The sequence below is a fragment of the Pelodiscus sinensis genome, chromosome 7, assembly GCF_049634645.1.
Source record: "Pelodiscus sinensis isolate JC-2024 chromosome 7, ASM4963464v1, whole genome shotgun sequence".
In the NCBI taxonomy this organism is placed as follows: domain Eukaryota; kingdom Metazoa; phylum Chordata; order Testudines; family Trionychidae; genus Pelodiscus; species Pelodiscus sinensis.
Genome location: NC_134717.1, coordinates 17,145,704 through 17,173,462, shown reverse-complemented (window position 1 = coordinate 17,173,462; position 27,759 = coordinate 17,145,704). Strand labels below are relative to the sequence as shown.

At 41.9% G+C, this 27,759-nt stretch overlaps 1 protein-coding gene across 2 annotated transcripts in view; it reads right to left on the bottom strand.

The window, feature by feature from the left end:
* ACMSD (aminocarboxymuconate semialdehyde decarboxylase) overlaps positions 1-16,867 on the bottom strand; it is a 65,598-nt gene extending 48,731 nt beyond the window's left edge. For both annotated transcript variants that reach the window (XM_006117070.4, XM_006117071.4), the window contains exons 1-3: positions 16,708-16,867; positions 8,778-8,822; positions 722-818 (exon numbers count right to left, since the gene is read on the bottom strand). In XM_006117070.4, the coding sequence (XP_006117132.1) occupies positions 722-818; positions 8,778-8,822; positions 16,708-16,764 (199 nt within the window). In that variant the 5' untranslated portion in view covers positions 16,765-16,867. The remainder of the gene's footprint in view (positions 1-721; positions 819-8,777; positions 8,823-16,707) is intronic.
* Between the last annotated feature and the right edge of the window lie 10,892 nt (positions 16,868-27,759).

Sequence of the window (27,759 nt, the reverse complement as noted above, 5' to 3'; positions counted from 1 at the left end):
CAGGGGGACGGAGTAGGAAGCAGCCCAGGGCAGGGAGCAGGAGGAGCCCTGGTGGGCTCGGTGCATTTCGGGGAGAACTCCCTACCGAGTCAGTGGTGGGAACCAGGGGTGGATATAGGGCAGGGCAAGCGGGGCAGCTGCCCCGGGCCCCGCGCTTCAAGAAGCCCCGCGCATGCACCGTGGCAAAGGGGGGCCCCGCGAAATTGGGCTGCCCTGGGCCCCGCAAAATGGTTATCTGCCCCTGGTGGGAACCACCCACCACTGATAGGGCCCTGGGCTGGGGCCCGGTGGAGGGGGAGGGTCCAGGCCTCCCTACCCCCTTTTCCCAGCTCCCAGACTAGGAGCTGATCCTGAAAGACTAGGCCTCAGGGCCTGTTTTGCGAGAGACTAGGCCTCGTAGCCATATTGCGAGAGGCTAGAAACCAGGGCCTGATGGGGAGTGACCCCATTGGGGAGATTGTGGGGCTAGGCACCCCGCCACACACCCATACTCATATTAACTTGTACCTTCCTACACAGAAATTAATTTTGACTACTTGTGGAGTTAGGTATTGAGAGGTATGAGAATATGTCTCTCTTGAGTCTAAATAATTTGACACAGATTCAAACTAATTGTAACTGCAAAACCTTTTGATTTTAATGTTATTGTAAAATACTTTTACATGAACGTTTAGGTTGTTCTATTTGATTTATGACTAGTTCATTTTATTTTTGGAGTTACCTGATTCATTCATCTCTTTAATCCGAACCTCTGGATTCCAGCAATTCTCTTGGATAACTCTGAAAACCTTTCCCTCCTTCATCATTTTTGCCTCCCCCTGTGAAATAAAATTTTCATTACAATAATATAGTTATGTTAGACAGTAAGACTTTTACTATTTTAGAAGTATGTGGGGCTGCCAATGCCCATCCAATGCTAGAATTCAGGTCCTATATTTTTGTTCAATAGAAAAAAAATCCACAAAATTATTTTGAAATGTCATTTGCCATTTAAAAGGACACTATCAAAGTATCTTTTTCGCAATTTAAAAATAAGTCTCTCTCTATTGCTGTCCATAATACTCTTGTTATCCTGAAACAGTTTCCTTAACTCAAGTTTGTCCTCCACTATTTAGGCACCCGCGCTTGTCATCAGAGTGATGCTTATGAGTGTTATTTGACTATGAGCCAAGTTCTATCCTCAGTTATGCCCAATTTCTTTGGAAGTCAGTGGGATCAAGAATGATCTTAGTAAATCCAGAGACGATTTAGAGCAGCGGTCACCAACCAGTAGATCGGGATCTACTGGTAGATCTTGGAGCCTCTGACAGGAGATCTTGACTGGTTTGGCCAAAAGGCTGTCAAGCCCAGCACTTCAGCTGTCCCCCACAGACTCTTTGCCTTGGAGCTGTCCCCTCAGGAACCTCCTGCTTGCTGTGCAGGGCAGGGGAGACAGAGGAGAGCGCTGATGTCAAGATGCCTCCTCTCCCACTCTGTATCCCATCTCCACAGAGCAGAGAGGGGGCATAACAGGGCTTGGGAGGGAGCTTGCTGGCTGCTTTTGGGAGTGGTGCAGGGCTGGGACAAGGGTGAGCCTGCTTAGCCCCACTGCACCACCACCCAGGAGCCACCTGACGTAAGCAGTGCTCAGCTGGAGCCCACATCCCACAAGTCTACCCCAGTCATGAACCTCCTCCTGCAACCTATGCCCCTGCTATAACCCTGAGTACCCCTGCATCCAACCACCTCCTACAGCCTGCACCTAGACCTCCCTCCGGCATCCCAACTGCCTGCCCCAAACTCAGCTCAGAGTGCCTCTCACACTACAAATTCCTTAATCCAAGACCCACGCCTACACCCCAACCTGCTGGCCCTGCCTGGTGAAAGGGAGGGAGGATGGAGTGAGCAGGGGCGGAGCCTCAGAAAAGGGGCACAAAGGAGGTGGGGCAAGGACCTGTGGGTCTGAGGTAGATCTTGGATTGCACTTACATTCAAAAAGGGTGGAGACCCCTGATTTAGAATAACTCCATAAATTCAGTTTAGTTCTGCAGATTCACCCTGTACAATTGAGATGGAATTCGCCCCACTGTAAGATTCAGGGCGAATTTTCTTTTTAATAATAAATAAAATAAAAAAATAAAACTGAAGCATTTGCATCAGGGGAAAATCCAGGATAAAAAAATTACCAGAACTATAGCAATACAGTTTTTAATTCAAAGTCCTTTTAGGGTTATGAAGATCAAAATATTACCAAGGTCACTGACTTTGACTGTGCCTCTTTAATCGTGAGACGAGAGAGCAGTGCAACACTTTTGACTTTAATTTTTGATTGGTTTGACAACTGGCCAAAGACATTATGCAGTAACTGTCTTGTCAAATCAAGCCAAGGAAAATGAATCTGGCAACTATTCATAGCCACATGCTCTTATGGATGTGTTATTAGTTTCCTCCCACCATACGCAAAATCAGTTGACTGAGTTCTCCTGGAGGAGAGATGAATTTCACCCATTGCACAGCTATTCTGAAATCTAAAATAACTGGTAATTCAGACTATTCCTTGTTATGAACACAGACATAAAATACTTAAATGAATAAATGTACACTCATTGCAGAAGGCATACTCAAATGCATGTCTTCTCTCTAGGAGGAGTCAGGCTGTTTTTCACCTTGAATTTGTTGTTAGCTTCATACATCATTCACAAATATATTTGCCTGATAAATATTTTAAAACTTCTTTTTTGACTCTTTGTCTGTGCCACCTGGGCAAGTTGCCAGAATGAACTGGCAGCAACATCACACTTTGAGAAAATGACTCCTAATATTATAGCCAGTAATTACATCTCCACAGTCCTGCTCCTCTGGCAAAATCCTTTAAAGTCTGTTAGAATTTATTTTCCAAATAGAAGGGATATCTTAGCTATACATTCCAACATATTTAAAAATCCAATATCAAGCTACTGTTGATTATTGTGTAATAAATAGATAGCTGGATATTGGGGGTAAGGGAAAGGACCAGAGGAATTGAAGATTTTGTCAAATAAAAATAGATTGTGTGTCCTTTAGTGGGCTACCACTGGGAGGGTTTCCATGAGCAAAGTAGACTTTTAATTCTTTCTTTGGACTCTGCTAGCCTCTAAAGCATTCATATATATTTTCTTCTATTAATACTGAAAATAATGTTAGATGGATTTTAATTTCACTAAGGGACTTCTCTGATATTAATACATAAATATTGAAAAATAAATAGCAATCCTTTTCATGTAATATTAGGCTATGCAATATGAAAGATTTTCTAATAAAGTAAGTGGCAATCTATAAAGAATTGTGATTGCTGCTTTCACCTGTGTTAAATGAATTTTCTGAGATCATGGGTGTGCCTTTCATCAATCTTGAACCCTCATATTTGTGTGTAAGCTGGGGAAAAGCCTGTTTTACAGATTAGATTCCTTTTCTTCTTATTCACTTGACTAAATTCACTCAGATCAAGGAAATTACCCATATGAGTAAGGCAAGCAATATTTGGCTCAACCAATAAACATCAGTTGGAAATCAAGTGATATTGCTACAGTCTCAAAATTCTACCATTAAAATCCACATGATCCAAATACTTAAAATACAAAATTATGTAGCAATTTTGTAAAGTTAATAGAAAACAATTCTCTAAGGTTTTGCAGCAATGATAAACACATGGATCCTGAGGAAATGTTTCATGTTTCAAAGCAATGGCTAGAATGAAGCCTTCAGACAAGGTAATATGAAACCTCTATTCTCAAGGGTTAATCAATTTAACTGGGACCTTACTTAAGATTTGTTTAATCTCTTCGTAACAGCACCTTATGTTTTAAGCTTTAACAAATGTGGAAATTAAAAGACAGATTTAAAAATCAGTTGTGTCAAATCAAGTGAGCAACATGATAAAGTTTCCCTTCACCAGGCTAATCAGTTTTATTCAAAATTTCACTTCTTTGGGAAAAAAACATAATTAATTTTTATGGTTTGATTCCCATTCTTCTTTACTGAGTCATATGAGAAGCTTTTCCTTCCTCTCATCCTTAAACACATTTTCCCTTGCTCCAGTCCTGTGCAAAGGACTTTATTGCCTCCCAAGGATAGTAACATCCAACCTATTCTGACAGAGGCAGGCTGGATGGGACTTTCCTCATAGCCCATAATACTGCTACTACTTGCTTGCCACAGGTTTCCAACTGAATCTTTAAAAAATTCCATGCTTTACAATCCCAGCAATCTTTGCAACACTGGAATATTCTTGTAATAAACAGATGTAGCAGTTTATCAAACTACTCAGCTATATTTTCATTACTCATCAGTGCTCACACACTTGCACTTAACACACAGGTGTGTTTTTCCCAAGGTGACAAGTGATTTGGGTGTCCAGTTCCCATTATGTAGCTTGATCTATAGATGATATATTGATTACTTAAGAATTCCCTGATATCACTTTGAAGGTTGACAGGTTCTTGTCCCAAGATCAGACCCAGTATTATTCAAAACTATTCAGATTAATAGGAAAATAACATCTAGATTCCTCAGATAGTGTGGAAATTCTCAGTCAGTGTTTTACATAATGCAGGTAATATATCTTTAGTGAGAATCATGAGAGTGAAGGTTGTTTTTTTTTTAAAGCAGGGCACCACAGTTACTGCCTTCATGAGAGTAAACCTGAAGGGGTGCTGAGGCAACACCCTGTAAATGACAAACACTGGATATTTAATTCCTTTTGTGTCATTGCACAACTAACCACACTAATATCACTCGTCCCTGTATCTCTCAGTTCAGAGCTCTCATTTTGAAATCATGTCTGAACAGCAGAAGATGGGACCAGATTAACTCTAACACTGTCTGGTTAAAAAGTTTCAGAGGGGTAGCTGTGGTAGTCTGTAAGGGTGCATCTACACAGCACCATAAAGTTGAAATAAGATACGCAATTTGCACTACGCAAATTGCGTATCTTATTTTGATTCTATTTCAAAATAGCATATTTTGAAATTTGGTGCACCTACACAGTGCCAAATTTCAAAATAATGCACTATTTCGAGACATCCCTTAACCCTTGTGGAATGAAGGTTACAGGGATGCCGAAATAGTACGCCCGTTATTTTGAAAAATATTTCAAAATAATGGGGGGCTTGTTAAGATGAGGGGTAGCTATTTCAGGATACCTATGGCATCTGAAAATAGCAGCGCTGTGTATATATACCCTAAGGATGTATCTACACAGCAGTGTTATTTTGGAATAATGGCTGTTCTTCTGAAATAACAATGTGAGCATCTACACAGCACTTCCATAATTTAGAAATAAATTCTAAATAATGGATGGCTTATTCTGACTTCTGGAAAACTCATTTCACAAGGAATAACGCCTATTCCAAAATAGCTATTTCGGAATAGCAGTAGTGTAGATGCTCCACTGCTGGTATTTTGAAATAGCTCCTCCCCAGGGCCATTCAAATGAATTACTCTCCAGTGCCTCCTGGGGCTCTAAATCGAGATAGCACATTAGGGAAGTCTGCCTTAGATTAATTTTGAGGCTTCCCTGTAGTGTAGATGTGTTATTTCGAAATAAGCTATTTTGGAGTATTTCTCCTAGAATAGCTTATTTCAAAATAAGTGTGCAATGTAGATGTACCCTAATTGAAAAAACTTCAAAATAATGAATAGTTGTGCAGCACCTTAGAGACTAACAAAAAATGAAGATGCTATCATGAGCTTTAGTGGGCACAACCCACTTCATTCATCTGAAGAACTGGATTGTACTCATGAAAGCTCATGAAACCATCTACATTTTTGTTAGTCTCAAAGGTGCAGCAAGACTATTCATTATTTTTAATTTTTTTTGTTTTGTTAAACTCACCATCTAAAAGGCCAACAATTTAATAATATAATTGGTTTTCGTTCATTGACTTAAATGGGAGCTTGCACATTCTTAAACTAAAGCATGTGCTCACGCTCTCAGCTGGACTAAGGATATCTTTCCTTTTTATGCTGTCAGCTGTGCATCTTGTGTCTTGCAGCTCACGGTATCTAAATCATGCTTATTCTTTCCCACCAAATACCTCATTTTCTTCAGATCCCTCCCTAGCTAATAACATATGCATCACCACCATATGAGCACTTCACAGCCATTATTAGATTTTACCACCGTTTTACGTATGGACAGAGGGGACAATAGAACTGCTGGACCTCTGGCCAAGGTAGAGGTGGTGGCTCCACACTCCCTGAAGGGGTGAAGCCTAAGGCTGGAGGGAGGCAGCCAACCCTCAGTGCCACCTGAACTGCGCAACCCCCCCCCTCCCATCCAGCTAGCACTTAGCTCCCTTTGAATCACCAGCCCCTGTGGCAGTTGCACCTTTTGCCCCCTTTGCTGGCAAGCCTGCATATGGGGAACTAGCACAGGAAGTCGGCGGCTATGATGTGAACTGAATACAAGTTTCTTGAAGCCCTGTCCAGTGCTCTGTGTAGTAGACCATGTTCCTTACCCCACCTCTCCAAGCACCCACTCTTCCTTTTTCAACACAATGGCATCCTGGGACCTGATCCAGCACCTCGTGAAGTCAATGGAATGACTCCCATGGAGTTCCAGGGGTAATTGGGACAGGCTCCTGAAGTGTTAGCTTGCATGTTTGTGTGTGTTCATTTATTCTGTATTGTTTAGCTCCTCAGGGTAGGCTGTATGGCTTGTGTGTAAACTTATGGCACTATACAATGTTATTTATCATTATTGCCATAGGTGCCAACTTTGTGGGTGCTCTGGGGCTGGAGAATCCTTGGGGGGAAAATTAGTGCTCAGCACTCACTGACAGCCAGCCCTCTCCCCCCATCCCTCTCACCTGCTGGTAGCCCCACTAACCAACTCCTACCCTCCCAACACTTCCAGAGCACCATGAATCAGATGTTCAGGAAGCTCTGGGAAGGAGGGGAAGAAGTTGGCACAGGGTACGCTTGAGGAGGATGTGGGGAAGAGGTAGGGCAGCGAAGGGAAGAGGCAGAGTGAGGGCACAGGCTTAGGGGTAGGAGTGGAATGGGAGTAGGGTGGGGCTGAGAGGAAAGTATTGGAGCCTAGGGCAAAGGGGAGAGTCAAGCACCCTCTGGCTAGAGGGGAAATCGGTGCCTATAATTATTACCAACAAAATATTCTTAAATGTTACGTTAAGGGCTCAACTGCTCCAGGCTTTGCATAGGTCTGTGAGAGACGAGGAGTGGGTATCAGAGACCTTTCCTGTTGTATGAACCTGAGGAGCTTGAATGGATTGGTTGTCACTGTGCTCCACTGTGTGCCAGGACTGCTGCAGGTTAATAATGCTAGCTTCTCTAGGAGGCTGGGGTCTGGTAAAGGAACTGGCTCATCCTAGCAGGGAGTGCATGCATTCTCTCTGTGCTGCTAGTGGCATCTTGAGATATAATGCATCCTGTACAGCCTGCTGAAGAAGGTCACGTGTGCACTAACCCCAGCTGCAGGTTGTGGTTGTATATACCACAACTTGAGCAGATTGGAAAAAATCAGAAATATGAATATTGCATCAGAATTTGCAAATTTATCAAAACCAAAACGTCTTCTAGAGATGTTTGATTTTGACAGTGTTCTGACAAACACTCCCTCTCACATAGGTTTGCTGGAGCCTGTCTGGCTGAAAGTTGGGGATCCCCAGACTCCCACAGACAGCAGCCGTTCACAAAGTGGACTGCCTCGAAGCTCCACTTCCATATGGGGAGAGTTTGGGGATTTTGCTGAAAGTGGAACACAACCAGATTTTGACACAACAAAATCTCTAGAAAATTGAATTACCTTTCTCCACATAGCTTTAACCACAGAACTGAAAAATCAAATATGCACACAGCTCTGTGTATGGTATGGCCCCAAGAGGCTGCAGCCTGTTCCAACTGAAACCTCTGTTCTGTCTTTGCGCTCCTTGTTATAAAGCTGAGGAATGAATTATTCTTTCTTCTTTTGGGAAGTTTTTTGATGCTATAATTCTCAATAACTTCTATAAAAATATTATTAGATAATTCAATTTGTGTTTTCTTTTCCTTCTAGACAGTCATATAATGTCAGAAGATCTGGGTCAATTTCTAGGTTAAGTTCTAAAATTGATGATTCTATGGAAAAAAAGTTTAATTTGATTCACGTTATATTGCCTTCTGTTACAATCTGTTTTTTAGTGCTACACACTCTGAATACAATAGAAGCTCAGCATTCTGAATACCTATGAAATGAAGGCTATTCAGAACTCTGAAATGTTTGTAACTCTGAACAAAATGTTATGGTTAGTCTTTCAAACATTTACCACCAAACATTGATTTAGTACAGCTTTAAAACTGTTCTTTGCTGGAAAAAATGCGGATTTCTCTATTACTTTTTAGAAGTTTAGTTTTAACACAGTACTGTATTATATTTACTTTTTTTTGTCTATGCTGTTGATTGATTGCATATGTCTGGTTCTAAAGGTGGTGTGTTGTTGACCGGCCACTTCCTAACTGTGGTATTCAACAGTAACTCTGAAGTTCTACTATATTAGGCTGCGGTAATTATGAAGAATGCTGGATTCCAAAGGGAGATTAGACAGAAGTTAGTCACCTTTTACCCATTTTCAGTTCTTTAACAGAAAGATCTATTGTGATGTTTCAGTGTTTGGAGTAATCTTGCTACATGAAAGGGTATATCCTAATGATTTGAAACTGTAAGTTAAATGATGGCCATCAATCTTATTGGCACACTGCTTTTTAATGGGTAGAGGTGCATGACACCACAATAATGCCTTAGAGAATGAGAATCAGCATACCTTGCAATGGTGTTCCAGTTGAACCCATCCACCATAACCATATTTCTGTGAAGGAAGGAAGAAAAGGCCAGTGATTAGACAGTGTCATGGAATGAAAATCAAAGGCTCAGTTCTTGCAGCTAGTCAGACCTAAGTGTAAGATGATCCTCATGGACAAAAACGAGTAGTACTGTGGCACCTTAAAGACTAACAAAAATAAATAGTATCATGAGCTTTCATGGGTAAGACTTCATCAGATGAGTTGGAGTGGAAATGACAGAAACCAAGTTATATATAACAGACAAAAAAGTACCTGTTAATTGTAGGACCTGTGTTAGACCTCAATGAAACTAATTAAGTGGGCTGGATGTATCCCATTCATAGCTCTTGATGTGAAAATGTGGATTTTAAAGGCAGAGAAAATTGGCGTTGTTATGCATTAACCAATTAATGTCTTTACTCAAGGCCAGGTTAATAGTGTCAAATGTGTAAATAAATTCCAGTTCTTCCGTGTGTCTCTGTAGTTGCGTGATGAAATATAGCCTTCCCTCCCAAATAACAGCATCTCCTGAGGTGGACCCAAAATAGGACAAAGAAGAGAGGGAAGCAAGAGGTAAGAAAGAAACTCAAGAAGCCACATACAGAAAAGAAGGAGGAGAAAAAAAAAGACTAAAATAAAATAAATAAAACAAAAATATCCACTGCTCCAGTGAGGGAGAAACATTAGTCTTTTGTAGGCATGCCAAATGCTTATTATTGTTTCTTACTCAGACAGTCATCTAAGAAGTAGTGTTTTTGACTGACTTCTTGTACGTTTATGATTCATTTTCATGGTTAATATCCTTTTAGCACTTTATTAGCTAAAAGTGGATGCAAAACCATGTCGCCTTTAGGCTGTCAAATGTAGGACTGCATCATTTGATGAAAGGCAGCTGCGGGGTGGGGTGCATGTACGTATTTATAGTTCTTATGTGGCCAGGATCTCAACTGGTGTTAATTACCATTGCTTCACTGAATTGAATGGAACTACATTAATTTACACCAGCTAAGGATCTAACACAGGATATATACACCACTGTTTGTGAGAAACTATGTAATATGCAATGAGTATTACCTACATCTATCTAGCTGCACTTCATCTACATAGTTAGTATGCGTATGGTTATTTGCTCAGCACTCTTCACAATGATATTATCATCATCTGCACAGTGAGTTTTCTGTTCCAATGATGCAAGTATGGAAGATTCATTTAGGTAAGTGTGACGGGGCAGGCGCTTTGCCCGCGCTCCCCCGCACTGAAACGAATACCAAGAAAGAAAGCAGGCACCCGGGAAGGCGGGCGGACGAGGGGGGGCCGACCGCGGGGAACCCGGAAGCCGTAGCAAGGGCAGAGGCGGCCGGCAATCGGGAGGACTACCCAGCGCTGCCGGATGACGTCAGGAGAGGCGACGAGCAGGACGCCAAGAAGGGCGGGGCCCCGAACGCCGGGAGGACGCCAGCCCAGGAGGTGGAGGGGCGGGAGATTCAAAAGGGCAAGTGCCACAAACAAGAGGGGAGCTCCTGGAGGTGGGAGGAGGCCAGCCCCCTGCCTGGAGAGCGTAGCACGGGAGAACCCCTGCGCACAGACCCCCGCCAGAGGAAGGGACTCAGGGTGAGTCTATCCCCTTGCCGGGGAACCTACTGGGATTGAGCCGGGAAGAAGAGACCCAGGGCGGGGCCGTGAACCCCGCGAGTGGAGGGTTTGGGGAACTCGACCCCCTCCACTGACAAGGGACAGATGTCCCCGTCTTAGGGCCCTGGGTCGGGGCTCGGAGAGTGGGAGGGCCCGAGCCCCCTTCCTGGCCCCTCGGATCCAAGTGAGTCCGGAGCGTGCTGGAGTTATAGGCCTCAGACCGCGGCCAGGCGGTCGGTCACAAGGCAAAGACTCCCCTTTTGGGACGACGGCTCACCCGAACTCGGGGTGACCTCAGGAGAGTGGGTAACAGTAAGGTTAAGAGATTTTCACCTGAAAACCTCAGTTAAATACTCTGGATCTGGAGAAAGCTTCTTGAAGCTCAGAGTACATATACAGAAGAGGCCCAAGTTAATAAAATGGTTAAAGAGTAAATGTTACTGGACAAATTAACTGTACAGTATAGATATAATATATAGAGGAACATTTGTTTAAATGTGCTGGAAATCTGGCAGTGATTTCCAGACATCTTGCCTTTTTAGACAGTTATTAAGATTGATAAGAATAATTAAATTTTACCATTACATATAAGACAAACTTCCACATATTTATGTCATTTTGTGCTGTTTATGATACTTTTCTCCTTAAAAATGCAGGCTTTCTTTCATAAACCATGAATGAATACTCCAAACCCAAGGGCACATCTAAAAGGCTGAACATTTGCATTGCTTTTGGAGCATAGGCAATTACTGAATAGTGCCATTGAGATCAGCTGGTGAACTTTCACAATTATTATAGTAGTGAAAGTTAGAAGCAAAAGGTCTCTCCCGCCCTCAGGGCTGAGGAGTGGGGGGGATCGTGCCCGAGGAAAGAAGGTCTCTCTTGTGCCTCCCTTTCCTCCAGGGCTGAGGACTTTGTGTATGACTTTGGCCCATATTCCTTGATTTAATGGCAAAAACTCTTTTAAATCTCTGGCAGCTGGAGCCTGCAGGGTGCTAACTTGAGGGTGCTCAGCACCTTATAGAAGACACTCAGAGCTTCACAGGATCAGACCATAACATGATGCTCTTTAGGATTCAGTCCTTCAAAGTGTTGGGCACTCTGTGGTCCAGCAAAACACCCAAATATCCTGAAACAAAAGACAGGACTATGCAGCACTTTAAAGACTAACAAGATGGTTTATTAGGTGATGAGCTTTCATGGGCCAGACCCACTTCCTCAGATCAATTTGTGGAAGAAAATTGGCACAAATTGATCTGAGGAAGTGGGTCTGGCCCACAAAAGCTCATCACCTAATAAACCATCTTGTTAGTCTTTAAAGTACTGCATAGTCCTGTCTTTTGTGTCAGCTAGACCAGACTAACACGGCTGCATCTCTATCACTACCTTTTCATATTTGTTCATTTTTTTAATTGTATCCTTTGGTATATATGGTTGTGACTACTTCCTTCCACTATTTGATCTGAGGAAGTGGGTCTGGCCCACGAAAGCTCATCATCTAATAAACCATCTTGTTAGTCTTTAAAGTGCTACATTGTCCTGCATTTTGCTTCAACTACCCCAGACTAACACGGCTACATTTCTATCACTACCCAAATATCCTGTGTGCTCAGCTTTAAATAGGCAAATGGTTCCTCTGACTTTAGTAGGACTATCTAGGTGCTTAACTTTAAATACTTGCTCGACTGACTGTTTTGCTGGATTGAGTTGTTATATTGCAGGATCAAACTGTTAGCCTCTGGTTCAGACAGAGACCTAAACATGTGTCTAAGAATTGATTTTTAAATGCCTTACTCACTTGCTTAAAGGTGCCACATGCTTAAGTACCTTATTATATTGGGCCGTAACTTACCATACAGAACAGCATTGGAAGACTGAAAGAACAAGCAAATGAAATATGAGAAGGAAAGTAAGAGATGAAAAATGATCCAGCACATTTTCAGACCCTAGAAAACAGCTATTGGTTAATCATTATCATGAACATGTATTGATTCTGCCTTTCAGCTTCCATAATTCAGCTGCCAGGCTGAAGGTCACCTTCTTCTACCTATTAATATTTAATCAGGAGAGACAGGTTTAAAAGATACAAGTTAGATGTCCATTGAGTCTCCTGAAAAGGTTTAAAGTTCTTAGAATTAAAAATAAAAAACTCACCATTTTCATTCAGTTTAATTTATAAGGTCTGAAATTATATGAAATAATGAAAGATGATGATAGAGGGAGACTTAAAATCCCTATTTTTTCCCCAGAAAGTAACATTTCACAGGAAACTGGACAAAAGGAGGAATCATTAACTCATCAGCATGAGCAAAAATATGATCCTGCACATCTAATGCAGGCAGTAAATTCTGTCATTGACTTCAAGTACAAATAAGGCCTTTATTTTCTGCCAGAGATGCTGTTGGCTGTGATATGTTGATTTACAACAATTTAAAATTTACATTTCACGAAAACCCATGTTTTGCCTAGGACAAGTAGGATATGAACCAAAGTCTACTCAAATAAATGAAAAGACTTCTAATGACCTGAGTGGTCTTTGGATTAGCTCCCTATGATTATGCCAACTGTGCAAAGGCCAGAAGCACTGTACAGCTCAATCACACAGACAATGGATCAAATGGTCAATGATCTATTTTTTTAACCAGTTCCTCCCCCCACCATTCCGTCTTAGTCCTGGTCTACACTAGGGCTTTATTTTGAAATAATTCCCCTTAGGTCGAATTTATAGCCAGAGTGTCCACACTATCTGACCCATTATTTCAAACTAAGGGTCCGTTTCTTTTTAAATCTGTACTTCTGCTTTTCTCGGGGTATAATGCTAATTTTGAAATAGTTATTTTGAAATAGTCCTAAAGTGGATGCTCCGGTGCTATTTCAAAATAACTACTCCTCAGAGTAATTTTGAACTAATTACTCTCCAGTGCTTCCTGGGACTCTAAGTCAAGGTAGCATGCCCACATTAATGGAGCCTGACATGGACTAATTTCGAGGCTTCCCCATAGTGGGGACATACCATTTCAATTCTGTAAAATCAAGAATTGAGTCAAATGTAGTTATTTTGAAATAGTTTCCTAGGGCACATCTACACTGCAACACTATTTCAAAATAACTAGCGCAATTCTGAAATAACTTATTCCATATCTACGCAGCAGACAGTTTTTGAAAAATGCCAAAATACTGTCAAGCTGAGGACGTCTTACTCCAACTCCTGTAACCCTCATTGTACGAGGAATAAGGGAAGTCAGAGGAAGAGTGCTCTATTTCAAAATAAGTGGTGTGTAGATGCTCCCTATTTATTTCAAAATATGATCCATAATTGACGTAGCTCAATTTGCATTAATTATTTCAAGTTAAGCCCTGCAGTGTAGATGCACCTGTAGTATAGAAATGCCCTAAGGGATTCATTGGATGCATTTTATACTCCTTTTTCAAGGAGTATCACTTTTTCATATCACTTACTCAAAATTACTAGAAGCTTTTTAAAATATTGGACCATACATTGGGAGCTATAATGAATTCAGCAAGAGGAGTGAAAAAAACCAAACAATTTTAACCATTTTAAGAGAAACTTTTCCTTGTAATATGACCTCTTCCAGTGCAAGGCTCCACTAATTTTACTGCATAGCTTTGGGGGTTTACTTTATTTTCTCTATTATGGTGCCAATGTTAGACTTGTCTCCTTGTTTTCAACTTTATGATTTATCAGCTTTCTGTCAGGCTTCATACTTCACTACCTTTAAGTTCTAGCTTATTTGGATATAGATTTTCAAATGCTTAAACCTAGCAAGAGAAATAAAGACATTGGCTGACTGTGGCATTGTTGATTCAAGACTGCTTTTCCCCCTTGGTCCTCAGACTCTTTTCTATGGAATAATCAGAAGCAACAATGATTTGCAAAAAGCTTCTGTATAATGGTGAGACATTGTTATTGAAACAGGACAATCCCAGATTCTCACCACAAAGCTTCTACCTTTTCAAGATTATAATCAAGAGCTTGCCAATTTTTATTTTGTTTATAGTTAATTTACTTAAAAGCCTTATCCCACTTTGTATTGATAGCAAAAAGATGCTAAGGTCTTCAGGGACAGTTTAAATAGACTTGGTCCTACCTCATCACTGGGACTAGACTAGATGATCTCTTCTACAGCCCTACATATCAATGATTCTGGTATTTTTCTATATCTTATGGACTTCTAAGTTCACAGGAGAGCAAACCCAAAACAAAGTTCTCTATTATCTTAGGTTCAAGATTAAATACTTCTGATGCCAACAATTTAATGTAAAAACTATAAGACAGCACTACGTGTATATGGCAGAGCGAAGAGATCAGAAAACACATTCCCTTCCCATCCGTTCTATCTGTATTATAATGTTGACAGTTTTAAAGAAATAATCATAGATGTGTTTTGAATTCCAGGTTCCTTTGTTACTCATTTTTGAATAAATAAATTGCTGTTTTCTGTCCTTCTCTGACTAACCTTCAACCTCTGCTAGCCTGTGTATTTAACATTCACAGAAACACAGAGGTAACAAACTGGCAAAAGCTACTTTTGAAATCTCTGTCATCAAGAACAAATGGAAATTCAGTATATCAAAGGAAGAGAGATACACAGTATAAAAAGAGTCTCGGCTTCAGACTGGTGCCTAACAGCAAGGTTGAAATCACAGTATTCTTTTGCAGTCAAAAGACTGGCACAATGAGATCGAATGGTTCCATAACACTGACAGGCAAAAGCCTAGCAGCCTTTCATTCTAACTACCATGCAGACAGAATGGAAAAAGGGTCTCAAAACAGTGATTGGAGGGAAAAAAAGCAGCTAATTCAGTTCTTATATTAATTAATCTGCTATCTTGCCTCAAACTGAAGTATTATATGAGCTTTAAAAATCACCTGCACTACACTTGTTTAATATAAACATATAAAGTCTGTATTATCACAAAACAATTTCAGAAATGATGTGGTTTTTTTGAAAAGCAAGTTTAATAATTCTCTCTATCACTGCAGAATTAATTTTTAAAAAGGATAAAAAATATTCCATAATGTTCACCATTGTGCAGGCTATCCTACAAACTGAGTTAGAACTAGATACTTCTTTATTTAAATTAAACAATCTGATTGTGTCACATAAAAAGAATCAGATTTTTGTAGTACAATGATATCTATAGCACATTCCATTTTCAAAGTATGGTACAAATATTAACACTCATGCCTCCATATTACAGATGGAGAAGACGAGACTGAGAGAAGTTAAGGAATAGATAGTGAAAAACATGTTACTGATACATTACCTCCAGAGCCTGGGTCCTACTACACCACCAAAGCGGCTTGCCACTATAGAACATGGAGTCTAGGGAATTATTTCTGATTGTACATATTGGATTTACAAAGAGACTTGTGAATTTACAGTATTAATCTCTAATGCAAATATTAAGTCATTGGACAGGTTCAGTACATTGCACTCTAACAGAAAACATTCAGTTAACAAATTCATATACTGCCTAAAACAGAAGGCAAGTTATATTCTGTTTTAGGCAGTATATGAATTTGTTAACTGAGTGTTTTCTGTTAGAGTGCAATGTACTGAACCTGTCCAATGACTTAAAAGTTCTAGCAAAAGAAAAAAAAAAGAATTTTAGCCAAACAGAGAGAGGATGATCCTGTATCCATTGACATTAATTCAGTAGATGCAGAGTGATTTCAGTCCTATTCATTATTACTTAAGTATTTCTGCTTTTACACAGTTAAAAAAATGTGAATACAAACCAAATTAAAGGGGACATTTAAAATCAATGGAGTTTGGGCACCTGTTCTTTGTGTCTTTAAAAATATTTCCCGAATAGATTAACTGTTTTATTAACAATATGAAATTAAAATCTCAGCATTTTTACAACTGTAACCTTTTAAAAAAATCAGATTGTGCAGGCAATATACACAAATACAGAAATCTGCAACTACCCTATCTACTTAACTTAGTGACCAGCTTAACAGGCCTTTGTTTATGGTACTTCCAAATTCATAATTAATGACATTAGAAAGCACACACAAACTCAAGCAGCTTTAAAGTAACACAAGGGGTTTGAAATAGGACCCAGTCCTTCACTCCTTACTCAGTGGGAGTTTTTCTTTAATAAGTAATACAGGATGAGGTTCTTAACTCTCCCCAAATCAGAAAAAACAATTGAAAACAGATGTTTATATAGCAATAGTAACATTGATAAATCAGAAACTACAATGGTAACAATAGATGTTGCTGCACCAAATGTCTAACCTCTTATTACCTCTTTTAGATCAGGCCATTCCTTAGGTAGAATGTGACTATGAATATCAATTTTCATCTCTGAAGGATCGCACGAGAATTACTGTTTTAAGAAAGAGGCTTTCTAATTAACCTTGAGCTCACTGTGCTCCCTGGCATAGCAGATTGCTGTTAACATAGAGTGTTATTTAAGTCTTCCTGATGTCCTATCACATTGCATAGCTACAGTAACCAATCAGAGAGCCAACATTCTAGGGGCGCTCCAAAGTAATGTAATGTCAATGACTCTCAGGAAGTGCTATTGCATAAATTACTGTAGACTGAAGAGTGAAGTAAGGCTGTGTGTTTACTCCAGAGCCTGAAATAAAAGTTGGTTTATAAACTTAAAAGTTAATTATTATAGAACAACAACAACAAAAAAACCCAAACAAAACAAAACACATGTTGCTATTAACTTGCTTCTTTCCACTTCTGAAAAATGTATTAAAGAGGGCATAAAATACAGCCTCTAATGGACAAATGAATGCTCCTCATCATTCCTCTCCTTCTTGCAGTCTCTTCAATATTATTTTATAAAAAATCATAAAAATGCAGAATTGTGGCAATAGCTTTGCTCTTTCTTCTTTGGCTTGGTAACAATGCTGGCTCATTTGATCCTCCCTTCCTCATTCAGAATGTCTACACAATATCATCATTCTCCCTCAGGTTCTCCAACAGTACTAACTGGGGCTACCCTTAGTCTCTCTAAATTTGGTTCTACTAGCTCGATATATGTTCCCCCAGTCAGTGGCAGATAAAGGGCAGGGTGAGCGGGGCGGCTGCCCCGGGCCCCCTGTTTCAATAGGCCCCGTGCCAGCGCTGGTGTTTTTTACAGGGGCGGACTGGCCCAGCGGGATACTGGGAATTTCCCGGTGGGCCGTCCACCAAAGGGCCGGCCAAAACGCCGGCTGACAGCTGCTGAAGGAGGAGGAGGGTGATTTGTGACGGGGCGCTGCAGCCCCACACTCTAAATTCCCTGGTGCCGGCCAGTACAGGGCACTGTAGGGCCGAGGGAGCACATGCACAGCGTGCTGAAATGTTGCGCAACAGCTGGGAGGGGAGATGCACAGGCGTGGTGTGACGTCACGGCCCGGGACTTTAAAATCGTGCAGCCCGGTATTGCACCACGCGGTCCGGCACATGGGTTCGCAAACTGGAAGGCAGAAGGTGGGCTTGGGCGGAGGGCACCAAGGGACCGCGTGGAGGAGAGACAAATGCCATGGGGACAAGTGGAGACAATGAGGAAAAGGGCAGGAGGGGAGGTGTCAGTGGGAGGGGGGACAGAATGATGCTGGGAGAGGAGAGGGGAAGGGCATTGGGGGCTGGAGGGAGAGGTACTGGGATAAGGCTTGAAAGAAGGGGTGGGCATGAGGAAGGTGGGGATGGAGCAAGTCATGTGTGAGGGCTCAGAGGGACACGAGAGGAACTGGGCAAAAGGTGGTGAGGGGTGAGCATCAGGGAAAAAGAGGGCAAAGGGGGCAGGGACAATGAGGGAAGGGAGAGTGTCGGGGGGCCCCCCCCTTGACGGGGGTTGCCACCCACCTCCGAGGCATCATCCAACCAACTGGGGCCTCGGTCCCAAAGCGTGATGCCCCCTTTTGGGGGAAATACGGCCTCCCGGCCTAGTCCACAGTTCAGTGTCTGTTACCCCGGTCCCCACTTGCCAGGGTCTCGGGTAGCAGGGGCACGGGGGCCCAGGCCCTCCCTCTCCACCAGGCCCCGACCCAGTGCCCTAATAGTGGCAGGTGGTTCCCACCACTGGCTCGGTGGGGGCTCCTCCCCGCAACGCCCCGAGCCCTCAGGGGCTTCTACAGCTCCCTGCCCTGGGTCGTTTCCTACCCCCTGCTCTCGGCCTGCCATGGTCCCACCTGTTGGCGTCGGTCGCCTGGCTGTAGTGGTACTTCCCCTGGCAGCCTCAGAGTTGGCAGAATCCGGTCTGGTGCTCGGGTCATGGGGGGGTCGGTCGGTGGCTCCGGCGTCGGGGCCGAGCCAGGCTGAGGCCCGGCAGCAGCACTCTCAGCTCTCTTGGCAACGCCCTCTCTGGCCAGTGGTTGCTAGCTCCAGCTCGGGTCGCAGTCTGCCCCTTCTGAGCAGGCCAGCAGCCTTTTGTACCTGTGCTCCCTTTGGAGCATGCCCAGTAGGGCTGTGTGAGTGGGGCCTTCTCCGCCCCCGGCCCCAGGTGGTTTCCCTGGGCTTGAGTGCGGGGCGGGGCCGCCCCGTCACAAGGAGGCACCAGGAGGGTGCAGGGGTAAGGGAAGGTGCTGCCTTAGGCCCCACAAAACTCTCATCCATCCCTGCCCCCAGTCTATTGGCTGCATCTGGAGTTCTAGGGAAGGCCATAAATGATGGTGCTTTTTCAGCAGCTATGCACAACTTGTTTTGGGGGAGATCTCATATCTTTTTTTAAAAAATCTTTTAACAGAACTATTGCACTTTAAGGGTATGTCTAGACTATAGGGTTTTGTTGACAAAAATGGACTTTTGTCGACAAAACTATACCTGTGTCTACACTGCCGCTGAGTTCTGTCAACATAACGTCCACAGAACTCAGCAGTTTTGTCGATGGCTGTAAACCTCATTCTACGAGGAATAACGCCTTTTGTCAACAGAGTTCTGTCAAAAGAAGGCGTTATTGCATCTACACTGTCATGTCGACAAAGTGGCTTGCTTTGTCGATGGAACTGGATGTAGTCTAGACGCTCTTTGTCGACAGAAGCTTGTAATCTAGACGTACCCTAACTTATTTGTTCATGGGCACAGAAGAAATAGGTGTCCATAAGGATTAGAAGTCAGAAGTTTCTAGTTCCTAGTCCTGTGCACAGACTACTACATCGCAGCTGTCTTGCCATATCATCTAATGCAAGTTTCTGTGATCAAAAATTAGAATTCTGTGCTGGGATGCAGCATCTTATATTTGTGTTAATAAAAAGCATGGAATATGTTTATTCATTTGTAGAGGAGCATCAAGGAGCTTCTCTCTCGCTTACCTCAGGAACCATGTCATGGTTAATCGTAGAGGGCTGATCTTGACAACCTCCAAGTGCTGGTCAGAGAATAAGATAAGGCCTTAAGGGCACAGAAGTTCCACTGACCCAGGGAGTTAGGGGATTAAATTTAGAATCTCCATGTGGTTTGATGTCAGCAGAACCTTCCAAAAGGAAAATGGGTCTGCAATTCAGAGCTGCTTATTGTTTATTTCATAATTGCTAAATATTTAAGATCTGTTCTGCATTATGATACTACACAACTTTGGGACTACTGTATATGTTCTAATGGAATCCTTGTATTTGCTCTGTTCAGTTCCACCCTGTGCCAAAGGTCTCAGAGGCCTTGGCAATGCTATAGATATCAAATATGTGAACAGGTGAACTGCTGTTGAACACCTTCTAGTCATTAAAAAGCAGCTAAGTTCCCAAGAGAAACTTTCAGAAAGAGTGGGACTCGATTCTCCAGCACCATGCTAAGTTTCTTGGGTAAAATTCACCCCAGCAGAGAGGGTTGATGCACCACATAAGGCTTATTATTAGGAGCCAACGTGAGCATGAAGTGCCATTTCATCAAGGTCAATAACTCTCGGCAAGTGTTATTGCATAACACTCTGGGGTGCGGACGATAAGGGCTTTGAACTGGAGTGTGTTTCAGCCTTACAGATTAAAGAGTTCATTTTTTGTGTAAACAACACAAAACTAGAAAAGAAAAACATGCAAAATGCAGACTGTCAAAGCAGAATTGTTTCTGAACATTTCTCCCAAGTTTATGTGAGGCTCACAAGATATTTAAAAACAAACTGCACCCCTATTTAATGCTGATGCTTCCATATGTTCTTTTTGCACAATCTTCTTTCATATTCATAACTTTTTTAGGGTAAAATATCTCCTTGAGGATACCTTTGCCAGATAAAGACAAAGTTTGGGACCAGGGCTGATCTCAGTAACACTGATGAAAAATCTGGAGTAATCAAATTGATTTCAGTGGCAATCATTGTAATTAATAGCATAATTAGGTTTACTGTGTTTAATTTCTTTAGTTTAGTCCGGGTTCTGAAGGAATAAACCTTCAATTGTGTATGTTTTTACTGGCATCTACACATGTAGTAGTCTAGCTACCTGTTTTGTGTGTAAAAATCAGTGATTTTTACACACATGCATTACACCTGGATAGGAGAGTGGGCACTATTGGTGGCTAACCTATCTAGAAAATATATCCTTTTAGAAATTATACAAGTATAGAATAGCATGCTGGTAGCAGTTGCTTAGCAACACATTGTTTCTTGGCTTTCCTGGTGACTGCATCAGTCCTTTGAGACTGTCATCAAAGACCACATAGTCCCTGATGCTGTGAGATGAGTCCATCTTGTAAATGTCACCTTTAAAAATAATGAAAGAATCGGGAATTTTATTTTTTGCACAATATCAAATAGGCAAACCTTTTCCATGCAATTAGCTTACTGCCAGTAGGGCCAAATCTTGTCCCATGCAGTCTTCCTGCGGAAGACTCCGAATCTGGTAGAATTTTCTTCTCCCTCTTCCCTTGAGCCATGCAAGTCTATAGTGTGGGAGCACAAAGAAACTCCTACTTCTGTTGCCCAGGTGCATCCAGCTCCAGCTGTGATTGGCAGATTTTCTGTCTGAATGTACTAATTCCTGCCATAGGTCCATTCAGAAAGAAATAGTGCACCTCTGGCTTATCTGCTGATAGTGTAAATTTCAGAGGCCCCATTGACAGAGATTATGTGGGGTCTACCAGAATAACATTAGTACGACAATGTTTGGTCAAGTTACTGTCTCAGCTTGTCCATGAATGTAGAGCCCTTATTGGTGAAAAACCCTGGCATCGTGAATTTTCCCAGTGGAGCCCACAATGACACTCATAAATCAGCCTCTGTGGTCCATGAAGGCCTGGATAAATATGGAGTAATAACCACTGTAGTTTATGTACTTTTTTGATTTTGGAGGAGGGAAAACTAGGGACACATGAGTCCTATCAATGGCCTTTGCACACCTGGAAACCCCATCTCTCAAAGTCAGCAATCACCTAAGGAATATCTTTTATGTCTGCCACCTGGGGTAAATCACACACCTACTTGCCTCAGAGACATCCACCACCACTTTACATTGAAGTGTCTTTACATTGAAGAGTTGGGAACAAGCTGCTCATAAAGCTCCAGATATGTAACTTGCAAATTCTGGACTCATTGCTTGTTATCCCAGCTCTTCATGGTTATGTGACCCTACCAATCTATGCTTGTGGCCCTGCTCCAGAAAGTGCCAGTCTACTGAGGGGCATCAACAGCTATACCTAATGTCATGAGCAGACTGAACCAGTTTGAGCCTGCCTTGCCTGGATACTCCTCCTCCTGCTTTATCATAAGTTCTGTCAGGTGCCTTTGATGGGTCAGAAAATGACACCAAAATGGCCACCGGTGCCTCATGGAAAGTCTGCCTGTTTCCTGACACAGGAGGGAAAGTGCAAGCAAGAGACGCTCTTGAAAACTTTTCCTCCATGTTGCTGGCTCCAGTAACCAGGAGTACATAGTCCAAAATGATAGCTTGGCAGGCTATGTTGGTGAGCTATTCAAACTTCTTGTAATAAGGAGGGTGCACTGTCAAGTTTTCCCACAATACACCACATCAAAGGACTACAGCGGCCACATTTTGGGAGGGCACTAGGGAGTTTGGGACATGGCTAGTTTCACTTGGGGCTGTGTGTGTGGGTGCCATGGTTCCAGAGTCCCTGGGTTAGAAAATTCTTAACATAGGGTTGACAATCAATGTAGACTCTCTAGCCCTGGTTCTGTAAATCAGGGTCAGCTGACTTGAAAACCACAAACTATGGGCTCTTAGCAGCATAGATATATCCTGTGAAACTCTCACATTTTTTCTGGTGGAAAAGCTATTGTAATTTAATGATGCCTAGAGCAGCATTAATTAAATTCTGATCTGTGTATTAGATCTGCCTCAAAAGGAAAGTACTATGTAATTGCAGACTGAGGACCAATGGAAGCATTCTGCACTTGACCTGCTGTTGCAGGGAGAAGAATTCCAGAATAGCACTGAAGACAGTGCAAAGGATTGCATACATTTCATGAATGCTCCTAGGGCAGTGCTAATGAGGCTGCAATTTTTCCTGGATTGTGAAGGTCTCCTTGAGTGCAAGGCCACATGTTCCAGCCTCTTTTGCACTCGTGACTGAAACTCACCAAGGATTGCATTTGCCAGAGACCCTATGAGTTGAAACTCTAGCTCACGGTAATTATTTTGCAAGTTGCTAGCTCTGAACGTGGAGTGGTAACTCAGAGGTTGGACTTCAGAAAAACAGGGATACTGATGCCTGAAGAAAGATGGCTCTGGGCACCAGGCAGAGTGATGAACTTTCCATCTATGCATGCTTTTAAAGATGTATTTATAAATTTTAATGTTCAAGGTTTAATACTGCAGCTATCTCTGGTCATCCCCTGTGAGCATAATGCTTATTATTATATTGGTGAGGCTGTCTAGGTTTGTGGAGTTAAGACATGAACATTTTCCAGCATTCACATTGTGGGTTCTTTTTCCACATGTTCAAATGCCAATTGTGAAGTTAGGGCCCAATTCTATTTCCAGTGAAACCAATAGGAATCTTTTTACTATCTACTGTACTTTGATGGAAACACAAGTTGGACCCTATATGGGTTGAAGATTTTGCATAAAATTGAATATAAGTTTCAGGATTTGGATCTTGGATGAAACAGGGAAAACTGCCATACAAATTATATAAAGGATCACAGAGAAGTTATCATTAATGCACAACAGAATCGGTTGATGGATTGACCACTGATGTAATGGGGCATTTCAATGTGTGTTTCATATTGGTTTATATATTGCACAGAAAATGAAGCCATTGCATAGTGATGAATGGCATGGGGAGGACTAGTGTTACCATTAAGGCTATTACACCAGTGAGCCCGCATTGATGTTGACACTGACTGGAGAGTGGCAGCACGGGGGATCTCCCTGTAGTTCTGACAGTTTCAGGACACCCCTCCCCCCCCCACTCTCCTAGGAAAATCGTTGTCTGGCATGACTGTCAATACCTTTTATAATTTCAAATTACAATTCATATAATAAACTTTCTTCCCCAGAGTCCAAATCATTTCTCCATCCCACCTCCCGAGAATTCCAATGGCATTACTGCAGCTTTTCTGGGGGAAGGAGGAAGATTACTGCCCCCCCATACCTCTCTCTCTCTCTCTCTCTCTCTCTCTCTCTTTCTTTCTCTCTCTCTCAGAGGGTTGGTCTTTTGTTCCTCGTACAATGCATCAGAGTCATGGCCACCTGGCTTAGGGTCTTTAATATTTTTACAGACCATTAGGGAGTCAGACTGGGGGAGAAATCTCCCTCACTGTTGGCTAGTGAAACTATTGGTTTCTTTGCTACCTGCAGGCAGGATCCTACCCTCATTTCCTACTGTCAGCTATCCCATTTGCATTCTTGCTCATTCTTTCCCTTTGCATATTAGGAATCAGCTGAGGGACCCTAATTATCTTTCCTGCAGAAAAAGCTGAATTTGGTTTAAAAACTCTGATTTCATTTCCCACATACCTCCCATATTCCCATAGTTAGAATCCCAGGACCTTCTTTGATGTCCCATATTGACTCTGGCCATAAGCAGAACATTGGGGGTTCATCTGTTTACCTGAACAGGTATACCCTCGTGTCCTTCCTCCTAGGTTCCATGGGGATGACTCAACTCTCCTTTCTTGTTTCAGCTAGTAGCATTTATCCTGATCAGCAAATTTCTATTGCTCCAGGTCAATCTCTAGCTCCTTCCATCTCTCCTGAATAAGCAGCCTTTTCCACTTTTCAGCCCCCACATCTCTGGACCTCTTGCCATCACCACTACCCATGCTGAATTAGTGATACCATCTCCATGCTCCTCTGCATGCCCTATGAGAGGAAAAGCGAGCTCTCCTGGGTCCCCTGTATGAAAGGGGTAACCTATCCTGCTGCAGCATGGCACCAAAGAGGATCACATGGTAGTAAACCTTGCTCAAAGCCAGTTTAATCCAATGTGGCTTAGTGCGCTATTGGAGCACTGATAAGTGGACATAAGGTGTGTGATAGACGTTCAACTTGGATTGTGCCAAGTGGATTGAACACAGATTGAATGCTGCTGCTGCAAAAACTTGGAATTGAAATTCAGTAAGGGATTTCAGCATATCCTCTTAGGACTTCATTGTATTAAGATAACTTCATAAGTTGCAGTTCAGTACAGAAAAGGAAATACAAACTCTATTACAAAGCAGAACTGGTTTCCTAGCAATTTGATTCATAAGTGTTAACCTGAAAGCTAGTCTGGTAGTAATTTTCCTTCCTCTTCATTTCCTTAAACTTAAGGTGCCAAGTGCTCCATTTGTGCATGTGTATAAATTAAGGATTTCTATTGCACTTGACTGAGAATTAATTGAGAAATATGCATTCAGACGTTTACATAATGGGCAATTTCATTTATTTATGAAACATACAGAGTTAACATTGTCAGTTACTTCACAGAATGACAGTCATAGCTAATGTTTAGAGAAAGACCTCTTGGACCACTTCAACCAGCCAGCTGCATAAGGCAGTATATAATGCTTCATTAATCACACCTTAAAGGTATGTAACCTCGTAATTAGCACTGCTATAAATGGTACCATTATTATCAATGCCAGCTTTCATGCAATGCCTTACAAAGAAAGCTGATTTCACTGTAAATATTTAAAAAGCTAGTTTCACCTCTGACTTCAAATTAATTGACTTTCCCTCTGTGTGAATTTAGCGTATTGGGTCAAGATGGTCTTAGTTAAATCCCTTAATAGCTGTTGATTTCAGTGACTTGTACTGGTCAACAGGCCCACTGATATACATTTTCTCTTCAAAAGTCTGTTTATTACTGTTCTTATCAAATACAGCATCATCATTTAAATGGCCTTTAAAGCAAAGTCCCTCCCTTTCTCCAGTAAGCTACCTTCATTTTGCATGGTCAGTTTAAAGCTTAACAATGCAAAATTTGGAATACTTTTATCCTGATCCAGAATAAAGTATTTAAGCACATGCTTAACTTTAACCATAAGTCGTGCCACTGAACTCAGTAGAGTGTGCTCACATGCTGTACTGGATCAGTGCCCAAGTGTTCGGCTCCTGGCAAGATTCAGTTCTTAGTATTGACTGGGTGTTGTGGAGTTAACACAACGTTGAGGCCAATTCCTTTTAATAGAGAGGGTTGATGGCTACAGGGCAAAGAGCTGAAGTGGGAGACAGGTAAAAATAAAAAAGACCACAGAAGGCATGGATAGGAGGTTTCCAAAGAAGACTGGTGGGGACACAATTTCAAAGGCCATTGATTAAATTATGCTGTAATTAATTTATGCAACATTCATAGCAGTACAAACTGGCTACTGAAGACCATTTTTTAAAGGAGTACTTACCCAAGATTGGGCCAGTAAACTGTATTTTTCTAAATTGTAGTCTTTGCTGTTGGTTACATGAGATCCATAGCACAGAGTTCACTGGGTGGATAAGGCATTTTGAGTGCGGTTATGGGATTATTTTTTATTTTTGTTGTTTGTTGCACTCTCTATTTGTGTCTTATCTTGCTTCTTCTTTGATATTCCAAAAATCTGGACCAGCTATAGGGGTCTGTTGATAGAAAGATGGCCTTTGTTTATCAAATGTAGAAAAGCTATGACCTAGCTGTGCTTAAAAGCATTAATCCTCCCAATTCACTTGAAATTCTATATTACTTACTTTCCAGTATAAAGAATTTCCCACTTTTTAATCAACTGCTGTAGCAAGCAACACTTGATGCAAAAGGTGAATATTATTAGACTAATTAGTTTTGATGAATTCTCAGGTATCTTGTAGGATTTCAGGTCCTTTGTCATATGCAGGTTATGGAAAAGGCAATCTTATGTACAATATTGTTTGTGCTATGAGTCATGGTCAGCCATCCAGACTTCCTGTAGGGAATGTGGGAATTTTTGACATATGTTTATAAATATCATAGGCACCTCTGGTTACCAATAAGATACTACCTTACCAGATGGTTTTAGATAAGGTCATTAAAGGAACAGAATCTGGGGAACGTCCTGCCTAACTCCAGCCAGGCAAACACAGTTTACTTTTCCCAGACCTGAGCTGAGGAAAAAAGAGAATACTAAAAGCATAAAGATGCCAGCTTTGAGAAGAAACAGAAGTGAGTGGACTGCTAGATATGGTTGGAGAGAAGGCTCTGACAGAAAGAGATACAGAAACTGCAACAAGTTTGCTGTATCTCCTAGATCAGAGAGAGAAGTAATTTCTTTCCAAAGCGTGTAAAGAAAGATTCAATTTTGGGTTAGGGGAAATATCCATAAAGACCTTTATTGTTTTGACCTTTGTTCCATGTGCAATGTACCTTTGGGTGAATCAGTATTACTTTGTTTTGAAGAAGCTGTTTTTGAGTCACTTTTATCAGCTGCTGTTATAGGTTCCTTGCAGGTGTCAAACACCCTTGGACCTGTTGGGTTGCCAAGGTAACGGTGTTGCAACCCAGAGTTCTGGTCTGCGGGGTTCCTCTCAGAGAGGAATGAAGGCAGTGAAACCAGTCCTGGAAGTTATTCACTCAAAAGGGAGTAAGTAGGGTCTATAGCACAGATTGTCCTGTAACTGTGACACCTCTTGTTATAGCAGGGGTGGGCAAGATACTGTCTACAGGCGGGATTCAGCCCACTGAGCCTTTTAATCCAGCCCATGGCCCATCCCTGCAGCATGAAGCACCACCATTCAAAACAGCTGGCTGCTTCCTGTGGCGCTTTGTGTGGCAGGGTGCAGTGGAAGTTTTGCACTCCCCCCCCCAGCAAAATCTCTCTCTCTCTCTCTGCAATTTAAAGGAAAACACATAGATCAATTTAATCTCTAAACACAACAAACTGGTCTGCAAAGGTGACGTGTTGGGGGGGGTGAATCATATGTTCCTCTCCCCAAGAGATGCTACTTGACTTGTACTGAGCATGCCTACACAAACAGAGCATGCTCAG